Below are 14,283 nucleotides of genomic sequence, written 5' to 3'. Positions count from 1 at the left end.
CAAGAAAGCAACTATAAACACTATTAATAGAAAAGCATTACGGTACTTTAAAAACAAGCTGTCAAATTATTTTTAACTCAAAAAGGTTTTTATTGGTACAAAATGCTCAAATATTCATCAGTGTGAACAATGGATTTCACTTTACATCAAGCATATGACCACAGGAAATAATGGGATTCTGCACTAACTCATGAAAGATAAGCTAAGTGTTTAAAATACACAAATATGTAACAAACAGGTATAATTCTTAACTTTTCAAAGTATTTTCACTTCCACTGTCTCACATCATTATCCAACAACCCAGTGGAGACAGTTTAAGATACTATTATTATCATGTTCAGGTGAAGAAATTGAGTCAGATATGTAAATGCCACATCAATGTACTGTTAGCGATAGCAGCTAGTTAAGAAGCTAGGCATGCTGACTTCATGACAAGCTCTTTCCACATTCTAGTCCATGACTACATCTGTGACTATGCCTCTCTAAGTGTTTGTACCTGAAGCTATGTGGTATGACTGAAAGGACAATGGGAGACTGGAAACATGAGCCATACTGATGACTAAAAGTTTCCAAATATATTTAATATTAAATAGTATCACTTACATTCTGACAAGGGCGGCTGATGTCCTCAATGGGAAGGGCAGCACCTTGAAGGCAGGAAGCAGTGACTTGAACAGGAGGGGCATCATCTTCAGGCGAGAAGGTAACAACTTGAGTGTGGGAGGCACTGACTTGAAGGGAGGAGGCAGCAACTTGAAGGGAGGAGGCAGCAACTTGAAGGGGAGAAGCATCAATCTGAAAGGGGGAGGCATCATCTTGAGTGGGGAAGGCAGCCATTTGAGGGGGAAAGGCATTATTTTGAGGGGAAGAGGCATTAATTTGAGGAGGAGAGGCATTATTTTGAGGGGGAATGACATCATCTTGAGGGACAGAGGCATCATCTTGACGGATGGAGGCATCATCTTGACAAACGGAGGCATCATCTTGACAGACGGAGGCATCATCTTGACAGACGGAGGCATCATCTTGACAGACGGAGGCATCATCTTGACAGACGGAGGCATCATCTTGACAGACAGAGGCATCATCTTGACGAGAGGAGCCAACAACTTGAAGAGAGGAGGAAGTCAATTGGGGGGAAGAACAGACTTGAGCAGGAAAAGCACCAACTTGAGGAGGTGAAGTACTGTCTTGAGAAGAGACATCACCTTGAAGAGGAAAGGCTTTGCCTGGAAGTGGGGAGTCATCACCTTGAAGAGGGAAAGCCTCATCCTGAAAGGGAGAGGCACTGCCTTGAAGGATGGAGGCATTGTCTTTAAGTGGGGAGACTTCAACTTGAAGAGGCGAAGCTTTGCCTAGAAGTGGGGAGGCTTCACCTTCAAGGGGAAAGGCTTCACCTTGACAGGGGGAGGCATCACCTTGACATGGGGAGGCACTGCCTTGAAGAGGGGAGGCGTCATCTTGAAGGGAGGAGGCATTGCTTTTAAGTGGACAGACATCATCTTGAAGGGGGGAAGCACTGCTCTGAAGAGGGAAGGCTTCACCTTGAAGTAGGAAGCCTTTACGTTGAAGGGGGGAGACTTTGCCTTGAAGAGGGGAAGCATCATCTTGAAGGGAGAAGACTTCACCTTGAAGTGATGAGGCATTATCCTGAAGTGAGGAGGCTTTACCTTGAAGGGGGGAAACACTAACTTGAAGGGGGGAGGCATCATCTTGAAGGGGAGAAATGTCATCTTGAAGAGGACAGGCAGTGATTTGAGGGGGAGGACTGTCTTGAGGTGGGAAGGCATCAAGTTGAGACGGAGAGGTAGGGACTTGATGGGGCATGGAATCACTTTGAGGAGGAATGGAATCATCTTTAGAAGAGGCACCAACTTGAGGGGAAGATGCAGTGACTTGAGGTGGAGAGGCACCATCTTGACAGGGAGAGGAATTAACTGCAAGGGAAGAAGCATTTTCTTGAAGGGGAAAGGCATCATCTTGAGAAGAAGAGATGGCATCCTGTTTACAATCATGTTGAATCATAATCTCCAATTTTCCTGTTTCCATTTTCTCCATTAACTCGCATTTTTCTGCTTCTGGAACACCACTTTTTTCAACTGCTCTTCCTAAGTTTGGTCTTGGTCTCTTGAATCGACTTCTCATAAAAGGGGTTTTTTTAACTACAGAAAGCTTTTCATCTTGAAAACATTTGCTTTTGAGAAGAAAAATATTAAACATAAGAAAGCAGTTAATGCTACAAAAGAAACTGATAAGCAAATTCTTTTCTACCTATAGCTAGGATAGGCTCCAGTTAAAAAAAGTCGTCATTTAAGCACCAAACAGGAATTATTAATACTTGTGGGAAAAGGTTAAAATACAGAGAGGACACCTAAAGATGCAAATACTGCTGACATGTCAAGAAGTTGGGGTTGTAAGCTAGCATTTATACAAACAAGTGCCATGAAAATCTACTCATCAATGAAATAAAACTTGCATCACTTAATGAAGCACTTAAAGAATGTTTTTCCATACCTAATAAGCTTTGCTCTGATCTCTAGCTCTCTCTTCTCCCAGAGCTAACAAATTCTAAAAGGTTATTATTACTCTTATGCCTAGGAAAGTTGATCAATCCTGTTTTTTTGGTTTCTTTTTTTACTGTGGTTACACAATCCTTATTCTTTAAAGATCACGCTATTAAATTTTTTCAACCTATGCAAATCAAAGTGGACTGGGAAAAGACCACCAGATGTGGCAATTAAAAAATCCTTGGTAACCATGGAGAACGCAGTTTCATTTGAGTGACAGAAGACAGACTTCAACAAAAGGTTGAGGGTTGAGAGGAAGTAGAGGGGAAGAAAAGTAGAGACAATGCATACAGACAGGTTTTCTAGGAGCAAATCTGAAAAAGAAAAGAGGGTTCAGTAAAGGTTTTTCAAAGATGGGCAAGTGTTGGGCAAGTCTGAAGGAAGTAGGGAAGAAGCCAGGAGAGACACTAGAGAGGAGGAAGGAAAACAGAGAAGGACAGAAGGAGTGGGAGGTGGAAGAGAGAAAGATTAGATGGGGGCAGATGAGATCAAGGGCACAAGTAGAGGGATTATCCTGGCAAGAAGAAAGCCTACTTTATCATCAGAGACTGGAGGAAAAGAGAAGAAAGTAAGGGATGAGAAGGGGTTTTGAGATGAAGAGAAAAAGAAAGCGCTTGCTACCAGCAAATGGACTCAACTTTCTAAGTAAATATTTAGGAGTTAAGTCTTTAATTGTGGGAAGGTTTGAGGAGAAAAGAAAAGTTCTGGAATAGTTCTGTGGGAAGCGATATATGGAATTTAAATTAAGGAAGAAAAAAAGGACTGCCTTGTTGCAATGAGGGTCTAGTTGATGTGAGAGAAAATAAATTTGTAATGGACCTAGTCAACTTGATTATGTAAATAAGAAAGGAGAAGGCAGATGGTCAAAGCAGATTTTCTCCAGGTCCTAGACAAAGTAATGAGGGATGGATAGATTTGAGGTCACAATGAAAGTGAAGATGGGTAAGACATAGGAAGAGAGTAAGACATCAGGGAAGATGGAATGTTAGGTTACAGAAAGATAGAGGAATGTCAGAATTTTTTATCAAAGAAACAGGATACTTTAGAGCAATGGTAAGATCCATAATGTAAATATCTCTAAGCATGGCTGAGGCGGAGTAGAGAAAGAGATGGGATCTGAGGAGACGGAGGAATTGTGAGGTTAAGGATGTCTGAATTAGAACCCATCACTTTGAATGCTGAAGTCCCCTAGGATAATGGCAGGAGTTGAGGAGGTGCTGAACTTCTTCAAAAAGGAGAGAAAACACCTTGGGGGACATCAGATAACAGCCAGCATGACAGTTTCTACTCCCACAATATCTCTCACAATCATCTTTTTCTCTAACTCACAAAGTTGCTACCACTCCACCTCTTAGCTGGACTACTGCAATGCCTCCTAATTGGTATCCCCACCTCTAATTTATTCTCATTCCAATTCATCCTCCATGGAGCAGCCAAAGCTACTGAGCTAGTTAGATCTGACCATGATATTCTCTAATGCAATAAATTCACTTTTATCTCTAGTATCAAACACAGTTAAGCTTAAAACTGAAATAAGACTTTTGGGATATCTTATACAAACTTCTACTTTTAAAGCTCTTTGTAACCTTGCCTCAATCTGTATTTCAAGCCTCATCATACATTATTTCCCTTCCTATACTCTACAACTTAGCCGTGGCCATTGACTTTCCCCCATTTTTAGTGCATTACCTCCTTTAACTTCACAGAATCCCTTTTTTCATTCATTGTTTAGCTCAAGCACCAACACAAGGTTCTCCCTCATCCTCCCAAATGCTAGTGTCCTCCATTTCTAACTACCTTGCACTTATTGTATATGTATTCTCTATATGCTCATACATGTTGTTACCCCCAAAAGAATGTAAATTCCTTAAGAGTAAGGATTGTTTCTTTTTTCTTTGTATCTGCATCCCCAGAGCCTAGCATGGTGCCTGTAACAGAGATGCTTGTTAACTGGCTGACTAGCTACTCCCCACAATCACAGTACTAAATCTTGCCCTTTCTCTTCAAAGCCTTAGATACACTCCCACCTTGCAAACTTACAGAAATGATTTATGGTCCCTATTTCACTACAAAAACTAAGGTCATCTGATGACAACTCCTCAACTCCTTTTCTCAAAATTTCTCAGTATTATTACTCACTCTTCACCAATTCCTGTATCAGAAGACTCAGTATTCCTACCTTTTGCAAAGTTAATCCTTTTAGCTACATCTTTGATCCCATTCCTCCAACTTCCTCTAAGAGAAACATTCCTTATTCCAGAAAGATTCTCTTTTCTCCCTCTCTAATGACTCCTTCCTATTTGTTCACCAACACATTTTTATCTTTTCAGTGCTATTAAAAAAAAAGCACCTTCCTAAATTTAACTCTCTTTCCCTTGGCCAGCTACTATTTCCTTCATTCTCTTTCCTTTCAATGCAAAACTTATTGAAAAAGTTGTCAATATCCAAAATCTCCACTCCATCAACACTCTCTATTCCCACCTAAAACAATAACAAAATGGCATCCAACTGCATAACACTATTGGAATTGACTCTGCCAAGAAGTCATCAAATCCAAATGGCTTTTTTCCAGCCCTTTTCCTTAAAGTCTCTGAAGCATATGATGCTGGACACTGTCTCCTTCTGGATACCACTGGTTTCCCTGGCATCTGTGAAACCTCTCTACTGTTCCTCTTCCAACCTTTTTATTCTTATCTAGTTTGTCATCCTATTTTCACTCCTTCAAAATGAATGCACACCAAGTTCTGTCTTGGTCCTTTTCTTCATACTTGTAAACTGCACACTCATGTTTCCAAACTATCACTCCCATGGAGACAGCTCCCAAGTAGATGTCCAGGCCTAACTGCTATTTTGCACTTCAAATCTACAAATGCTTACAAGTTACCTATTCTTGGTGCGTTTCACCAAGAATTCAAAATTCAGTATGTCTAAAACTCAGCTGATGTTTCCTCTAACCTTTCTGTCAGTGGTGCTAGCATTTACGTAGTCTCTTACACCTAAAACCTTGACATTATCTTTGATTCTTCTATGTTTGTCACCTCTTACCTCTCATCAATTACCAAGTCCTTACCCCTCCTCCTAAACCCTGCTGTAACCAAACTAGTCCAAATCCTCATCACCAACTGCATTGTAAAACTGCTTCCTCTATCTGGTCTTCCCATCTCCACTTCCTGCCTATTTCTGTCCAGCCTTCACACTGTTCCCATATTTAGCCATGTCATTCTGTTCTAACATCTTCAATGGTTTCCATATATCTCTGTCCGGCTTCAAGACAGTGGACAATATGACATCACCATACCTTTCCAGACTGACTTACTTCTCCACCGACACATTCTGTGCTGCTGCTGAACCAGATAACTTGTAATCCCCTCAAAACATACTTTACCCCCCACCACCCTTTTACACAATAGTGCGAATGTTCTTCTCAGTCTTCTGTTGGTGAATTCCTACCCATCCTTCAAAATTAAAAATGTCCCTTTCTTCAGGAAGATCTTTACTGGATCCCAAGTCAGTTATGACTTTTCATATCTAGATCTCAGTACTTCTGTATCTCTCTAAAGCACTTATCATGTAATACTTTGTATCAGTGTTATCTGTATGTATATCACATGGCCTTACTAGACTGTTAGCTTTTCCATAAGGGAATGTCTTGTCTTATTTAAACTTTGTATTTTCTACAGCCCTTGGCTCAAAGCTCTGAACACAGTAGACATTTTATGCTGAACACAGTAATAACTTGTTAAATGTTTTTAATTTATTCCTCCCTCTCTTTATTCGTGTCCCTAAATTTACAGATATTTATCACCAAGAGTTGAGGTAAACTCTAAATCAATAACAATGTTATCTTACTGCTGGCTCACTAGATCTAAGATTATCATCTAAGAATTTCAGCATATTTTCTTGGTTTCCCTTTGTTATGGTCATCTTAAATTTTGTTTCTGTCTTCCAGAGTATCAGAAATCCTATCTAATTTACTATCAACTATGAATTTAAATTTTATTTTCTCTTACAAATAAATACATCCACTCAGATACCTTGTGATGACATCTGAAATCTGCTCCAGATCGGTTGTAGATTGCGTTTCCTTATCTTCTTCACATCCTTCTACAGGGGACATGCAAGAAGGCTTCAGAGGAATTACTGGACTTGAGATTTCCTTTGGAGAAGGAGCTTCTTTCTCAAATGCTTCAACAGGGGGTGGTCCTTCACAGCTTATGATCTAGAAATGACACCTACAATCATCAACTAATGCACAGCCATGATCTCAAGGATCTAAAACTTCCCTAAGTCACTCTATAACCAATACTTTTATGCCAAATCTTTATCCCAGATAAAAAACAATGCTGAAGTTGTGAATTCTTCCTAGCTACACTTTTTTATGTTAAGAATGCTTCTATTCCTTAGGCCACCTCCTTAAAACCCAATCATCTAACAGAAAAGATACATTAGAAAGCACTCATTAACAAAACACATTAAGGATAATGGAAACTTCAATTAATGGAACAAGAACCTTCAAATAAAGGGAATTTTTTTTAAACACTAAGGAATCAAATGATGAGTTAGTATCAGTTTAAAAATAAATCCTCAGAAATATCCTATAATCAGTACAGATTCATTCTAATTCTAATTTCCTATACCTCCTATATCTAAATACTATAGAATGATAATTCACAGAACAAGTGATGACCTTGAGGCATGATAAAATTCTGAATCAGGAAATGTTTAGAGTCTTTCAGACACTGTCTTAGATCAACTTTCTCAGCTCACGGATGAGACAACTAGGATCCAGAAAGAAAGAGACTTGTTCAAGGTAATTTATAGCATTATTTCAGCTGTAGAATGGTATCCAATGGCCATATTATGGAATTTCACAATGAATTTAGTACCTAACAAATAATGTTCCTCCTTCTAGAATCTACATATAACCATCACCACGTTCAAGGATTTCAAATTTCAATGGGAGTAAGGCAGTGTTCATAATACAAATTTGCTAATAACTTTCGCTGAAAAAATACCTAAGAATATTTTTAATAAAGAAAAATGCATAAAACTTACATCTGGGAGGGGAAGAGAACTGAATTCACCATCAGTCTGACGCAAACCTGCCTCTACTTTTCCAGTGACACTTATTTCTTTGGGTGCCTTTTCCCCCGCGCTAATTTTGCCTCTTCCAATTTCACCTCTTCCAGTTGCTTTTCCTATGTTAGGTCTTGGCTTCTGAAATCGTGTTCTCATTACTGGTCCTCGCTTGAGTGTACTTGATTTAATGCCATCTTGCAGACTTTCAAAAACAATGCAAAATCACAAACAAGTTCTTTAGTCTTTTAGTGAAAGCTATAGCAGTTGAGGACTTGTGCTAGAATGTACAGAAACCTCAGAAAGGAAAGGAAAAGAAATATTTTATCTCACAAGAAAACAGTAAACACCAAAAATTCTAGTTCCTGTCTTTTCAAGTGCTTGTGGGAAAGGCTGAAGTAGAATTTTCATCACTGTTCTACAATCTTATACTCTACAAGGTATAAGGAAGAAACCTTAGAGAAATGATAATTTAACAAAACCAGTCATACAAAGGATAAAAAATTAAGAAATGTTAACAAAAAAAAAAGCTTTCAAACCTCCAAAAACTTAAAATAGTAGGTTTCCAAGTTTGCTCATGAGTGAGAATAAGGAAATTTCCTATGTCTTCCCTATAACTGACCACAGATGTGGTAAAAAATGGATTAGTCATTCAGTCCTTCCAGCTAAGCTTTGGAAAAATTATCATGTATAAATATAAAATTTTCAATTACAAACCAATCAATTACAAGTATTTATCAAGCATATATTATGTGGTAAGACCTGGGAGTACAAAGACAAAACTGAATCAGTTCTTGTGATGCACTTACCTCTGATTTTCCTTAACAGTCTCAGGCTCAACTGTTTTTAACTTCTGAGAAATTACATCTTCTTTTTCACTCTTTGAACTACTGTCCCCAACATCTAACTTGCTGAATGATTGATCTTCTGTCTGCATTTGAGCCTTAAGAATAAAAAATGGCAAACATCTTATACTTTTCACATTGTGACTGTTACTCTAAGAAATGTACTTGTTATTTCAATAATTCAAAAGTTTTATTGCTGTGGGTAATTCCTCTATTAATGATGCCTCCACACAACAGTAAACTTCATGAGTTTCTGTGAACAAAAATTCTATTGTCTGAAAACGAGACTTTCTGATGAGTCTTTCTAAATTTACCTATGCTGAGGTCCATGTGCAAAGCAAAACATGTAACCAGGTTTGTAACAGAAGCCTTCTGATGTGAAAAGAATCTACTGGGATAGCCTGTGAGAACAAATCAACTCCATATCACGAAAAGGCATCAAGAATAGGACTTTCAATGGAGGAAAAAAAATACCCAATGGGGAAAAGAACTTCATTTGAAAATCCAGGCTACTGTAGATTTAAAGGAAAAAAAGGCAAGGTATTTTATTTACAAATAAAGTTCCAACATGATTCCTTAAATTTTGTCCTTTCAATACTCCTCTTAAATAGCTGATAACATTTCATATGTCTCTATTTCCTTTTTCCTCTTATTTTGACATGTCTAATGACCCATTCTTATTCCCTTTTTATTAACACACAAAAAGTTGCCAGAACGTTATCCCTTCAAATCATGACCCCCAAAGTTATCTTTCCAAATAATTCTTCATTCAGTATCCTTCCTTCCATATATTATTCAAACAGGGACCAAATGCAATAATGTATATGGTCAGTTATTGCTATTATTATATCCCTAGGGATCACATGAACCATAAGGAGTCACTGCAATACTCCAAATGGTAGCCTGAAAACAAAAACTATTTAAATCTGTTTATAAGGAAGTTGTATTGATCCCTTTCATTTATTACTTTAAATATACTCACATGACTGGTTTTAATAAAAAGGAACTCAACAAAACACAATTACAATGTATATTAAGCACAATTATATTTCAGATGTTAATAAATGGAAAGATGTGTTCCTTAACTTTGATAGGATAGTACTAACAATGACCACTGTATTTAACCAGTTTTGTTGACTGACCACTATAACGAGATCAACAAAAATAAAGATATGACATTTGTACACAGACCTCACAGTTATCATTTCAAAGTTTGATGTCAGACTTTTGGTGCCAATCGATGGTACTTATTGAATGCTCACTGTATATTAAAAAGAATAATAAATGCTAAGACCAAGATAAAAAGATTAAATAATATGAAGAGTAAAGAATCTATCAGGGACGATCAGAGAAAAATTAATTTGATTACACATAAAGGAAATATAATTCAGTTTTAAAAACTTGATTTCTACTAGGTTTTTAAAATAATAGCAGGGAATATAAAATTTTAGACAACAAATATTATTTATAGAACACTGTCAGTCTTAACTACTGACCAACTTAGGAATGCCTCGGACAGCCACACTGGTTTTGTCCCCTAAGTGCTCCAGCTGTCACGGAAGGCATTTATACTGACAGCTGAACCAAATCTACACAATCAGTACACAGGGTATTCCAAAAGTCTTAGCACAATATTAAGCTTTAATAACTTTTCTTGCTGGTTACCACAGTCATCTGATATCCATCAGACTTTCTGTTGTGTGGTTATATCAAAACTGTCACGTATGCATCAAAACCTCATTTCTATGTGATTTTAATTAAGGTTAGGATTACAAATGCAATGCTTTCAGTCACCAAGCAGCAGCTGATAAAAGCTTCTATAAAATTTAAAAAGCGACTAACACAAAACTTGTGATTTTGAATTTTAATCACAAACATAAATATTTTAACATTTTAAACTATTAACCTTTCAAATGTCATTTTTTGTAAGTCTGGAGCACTAACTGAAGTTATTACATCTTAAAGCTGCACTAAGACTTTTGTACACTATAAAATATCTAGTTTCAACTTTATTGAAAGGTTTTACTATTTAATATAAATCTAAAATTAGATTCCGAGGTCATCATAATGAACTTCACAGACATAACAGGCTGACAGAGATTATTTTATACATGTTATTTAGTACAGAAAAATGTCAATTATATCAAAGAAAAAATTCATCATGTATTTGAAAAGGGAAAAGTATTTATCTTTTTAAATAATATTTTACTTGGGTCAAGATTAAAAATTACTTTTCTCCTAAGCAAACAACTACTGCTGAGGCAGGGGTAGAAAGGAAGGGTCAACTGGAAAGTAAGGGCTATTTAAATGAGAGGTTATGGGAGATATCCCTGGAGATCTTTCTGGAATTAAAGACTGGCTACAGATTATGCATAAAGAAGATCTCTTCAAAATTCAGGTAAATTAGGATTCCCTCTTTTTTCTATACTTGGGAAATCTGTTCTGCTAACCACAGGATTTTGGCTTGTTTGTATCATTAGATTAACAAACTATTACATCTGATCTTGCATCAAAGAGTTTTTTTTTTTTAATTAAAAAGAAAAGAATACTTACACCTCTGGTGACATTCGGCTCACTTTCCTCCTCTTCCTTAGTTCCAGTTTTGTCTTCTGCTGCTAGTACTTCTTTCTGGCCAGCTGTTCGACCTATATGTGGCTCTGGTCTCTGCATTCGACCTCTCAGTAACCTCGCTGGTCTGAAAGTACTTGCCTTATTAGTTTCTTGTAAACCATGTTGTTCACTGGAAAAAACAAAAGAAATGATAAAATAAGGGATGTCTTCTCCCTAACACATGATGTGTTATTCAGTGTGTTTTATAACACATGAATAACTAAGACAATTTGAAATATAACTCATTTTGTGAAACATTTTCTTAAAAATTCTTTGTAAAAAGTTTCATTACTATCAATTGTAAAGCTAGAAATGCGTACCCAAACTGATCCTTGTCACCTTTTAAGCACTTCATTCAAATTCTATAAAAAACAAAAACAGAGGGAAAGAGGAAAGGGAGAAAGACAAAGAAGGATGAGAACTGGGGGAAAAGAATATATTGGGGAGGAAAAGTATTCTAGTTGCTTAAAATATGTTATGAATGAACTAAACAGTCTCCAAAAACAAAAGCAGCTAAAAGTTTCTCTGATAAAAGCCTCGTTTCTCAAATAAATAGAAAACTAATTCAAATTTATAAGAACACAAGTCATTCCTCAAATGATAAATGATCAAAGGATATGAACTGGCAGCTTTCAGATGAAGAAATCATAGCTATCTAGTCATATGACAAAATGTTCTAAATCACTGATTAGAGAAATACAAATTAAAACCCTGAGGTATCACCTCATACCTATCAGATTGGCTAACATGACAGAATAGAAAAATGTTGGATGTTGGGTAGGTGAGAAAACTGGGGCAATAATGCACTGTATGTGTAGGAGTTGTGAACTAAACCAACTTACCCAACCATCTGGAGACCATTTGAAACTTAGCCCAGAGGACTATAAAACTGCTATGTAAAAAAGATAAAAAATAAAAGGGAAGGAAATGAAAAGGATCTACATGTACAAAAATACTTATAACAGCTCTTTTTGTAGTGTCAAAGAACTGGAAACTGACAGGAAGCCCACCAACTGGGGAAATGGCTGAACAAGTTGTGGTACATGGTTGTGATGGAATACTATTGTGCTATAAGAAATAATGAGCAGGATAGTTTCAGAAAAAACTGGAAAACCTTACACGAACTAATGCAAACTGAAGTGATCAGAACAGCATACACAGTGACAGCAATATTGCTCTATGATCAATTATTCTCAGCAATGCAATGACCCAAGACAATTCCAAAAGACACATGATGGAAAATGCTATTAACCTCCAGAGAGAGAACTGATAAAGTCTAAATGCAGATCAAAACATACTTTTTTTAATCTTATTTTTATTGGGTTTTTTTTCTGGTCTATTTTCTTTCACAACATGACTAATATGAAAATGTGTTTTGCATGACTGAATATATATAACCAAAGCAAATTGTTTGCCTTCAATAAGGGGGCAGGGAAAAGAAAGAGGGAGAGAATTTGGAACTCAGTATGTTTAAAAAAGAATGTTAAAAATTGTTTTTACATGTAATTGGAAAAAAATAAGTTTTTTTTTTAAAATCAACTTATATTTTGTTTACATGGAGAATTTTTATATATCTCATTGGATCTAATAAGCACACCTAAGTGTGACAGCATTGCTTCATGGGTCCTGATTATCTGCTACTCAAAATGTAGTGACGTAGAGAGAGGCCCCTGGTGGCACAGAGGATAAAGTGTAGAGAACTGAAGTCAGGAAGACTTAAGTTCCAATTATGCTTCAGAGACCTGCTAGTTTTGTGACCCTGGGCAAGTCATTTAACCGGCTTCCCTCAGTTTTCCCAACTATAAAATATGGACAATAGCAACATCTACCTCAGAAGGTCACTGTGTGAGAAATTATAAAGCACTTCGCACAATGTGTGGCACACAGTAGGCACTACATAAATGCTTACCCCCCACTCAACTGCAGATCTACCACTTGGTTCCCTTTGATGCACGTGACACTACTTTTTCTCATGACAGGGAACATAAATTTAGAGTTGGAAGGGACCTGAAAGTCGCCTAGTCCAACCCTTCATTTTACGGATGAGGGAGCCCAGAAAGATGGAGTGAGCTGCCAGGTCACATGGGTGATAAGGAACAAATCCGGGCTTGGGAAACAACACACTCTACTGGTGATGACTGGAAAGAACAATACCAGATAGAGATGCCCTTTTGTCTCTTTTTTTAAAAGTAAATGTTTCTTTCTAAAACTTCCATGCTGCTGTTGTTGTGGAGCTCTGAAATGGTCCATCCATGCTAGAGAACAATTTGGAACTATGCCCAATGAACTACAAAACCATGCATACCCTTGGACCTAGCAATACTACTGCTAGATCTATACTCCAAAGAGATCAAAGAAAAGAAAATAGGACCTCCATGTACAAAAATATTTATAGCAGCTCTTTTAGTTGTGGCAAAGAACTGGATACTGAGATGCCCATCAGTTGAAGAATGGCTAAGTTATGATATATGATTGTGATGGAATACTATTGTGCTATAAGAAATAATGACCAGCATTTCTAAAACATAGAGGGAACTGAGTCAGATTGACAAGAACACAAGTCATTCCCCAATTGATAAATGGTAAAAAGACATAAACAAGCAGTTTTAGAGGAAGAAACTAAAGCTATCTACAGTCACATAAAAAAATGCTCTCAATCACTATTGATTAGAGAGCTAGAAATCAAAATAGCTCTGAAATACTACATCACACCTATCAGATTAGCTAACATGACAAAACAGGAAAATGATACATGTTGGAGAACATGTGGGAAAGTTGGAACACTAATTCATCATTGGTAAAATTGTGAGCTGATTCAACCATTTTGGAGAGCAGTTTGGAACTACATCCAAAGGGATATAAAAATGTACATGCCCTCTGACACAGCCATATTGCTTCTAGGGCTGTATCCCAAAGAGATAATAAAGATGGGAAGAGGATTCACATGTACAAAAATATTTATAGCAGCTCTTTTTGTGGTGGTCAAGAACTGGAAATCAAAGGGATGCCCATAAATTGAGGAATGACTGAACAAGTTGTGGTATATGAACATAATGGAATACTATTGTGCTATATAAGACATGATGAGCTGGTAGATTTCAGGAAAACCTGGAAAGACTTACATGAACTGATGCTGAATAAAGTGAGCAGAACTAGGGGAACATTACACACAGTAAGGGTCACTG

General features: G+C 37.1%; 1 protein-coding gene across 6 annotated transcripts in view; it reads right to left on the bottom strand.

The window, feature by feature from the left end:
* The window catches only part of BDP1 (BDP1 general transcription factor IIIB subunit), a 98,268-nt gene that overhangs the window by 33,378 nt on the left and 50,607 nt on the right, over window positions 1-14,283 (bottom strand). For all 6 annotated transcript variants that reach the window (XR_011966479.1, XM_072606291.1, XM_072606288.1 and 3 more), the window contains 5 exons: window positions 11,042-11,228; window positions 8,453-8,586; window positions 7,623-7,848; window positions 6,602-6,786; window positions 604-2,194 (listed from right to left, as the gene is read on the bottom strand). Coding sequence is in view for 5 of the 6 variants with exons in the window: in XM_072606291.1 (XP_072462392.1) it covers window positions 604-2,194; window positions 6,602-6,786; window positions 7,623-7,848; window positions 8,453-8,586; window positions 11,042-11,228 (2,323 nt within the window). In the remaining variant the exon portion in view is untranslated. The remainder of the gene's footprint in view (window positions 1-603; window positions 2,195-6,601; window positions 6,787-7,622; window positions 7,849-8,452; window positions 8,587-11,041; window positions 11,229-14,283) is intronic.

This window comes from Notamacropus eugenii, chromosome 4 (genome assembly GCF_028372415.1).
Source record: "Notamacropus eugenii isolate mMacEug1 chromosome 4, mMacEug1.pri_v2, whole genome shotgun sequence".
Lineage (NCBI taxonomy): Eukaryota > Metazoa > Chordata > Mammalia > Diprotodontia > Macropodidae > Notamacropus > Notamacropus eugenii.
This window is presented reverse-complemented; position numbering and strand designations above follow the sequence as displayed.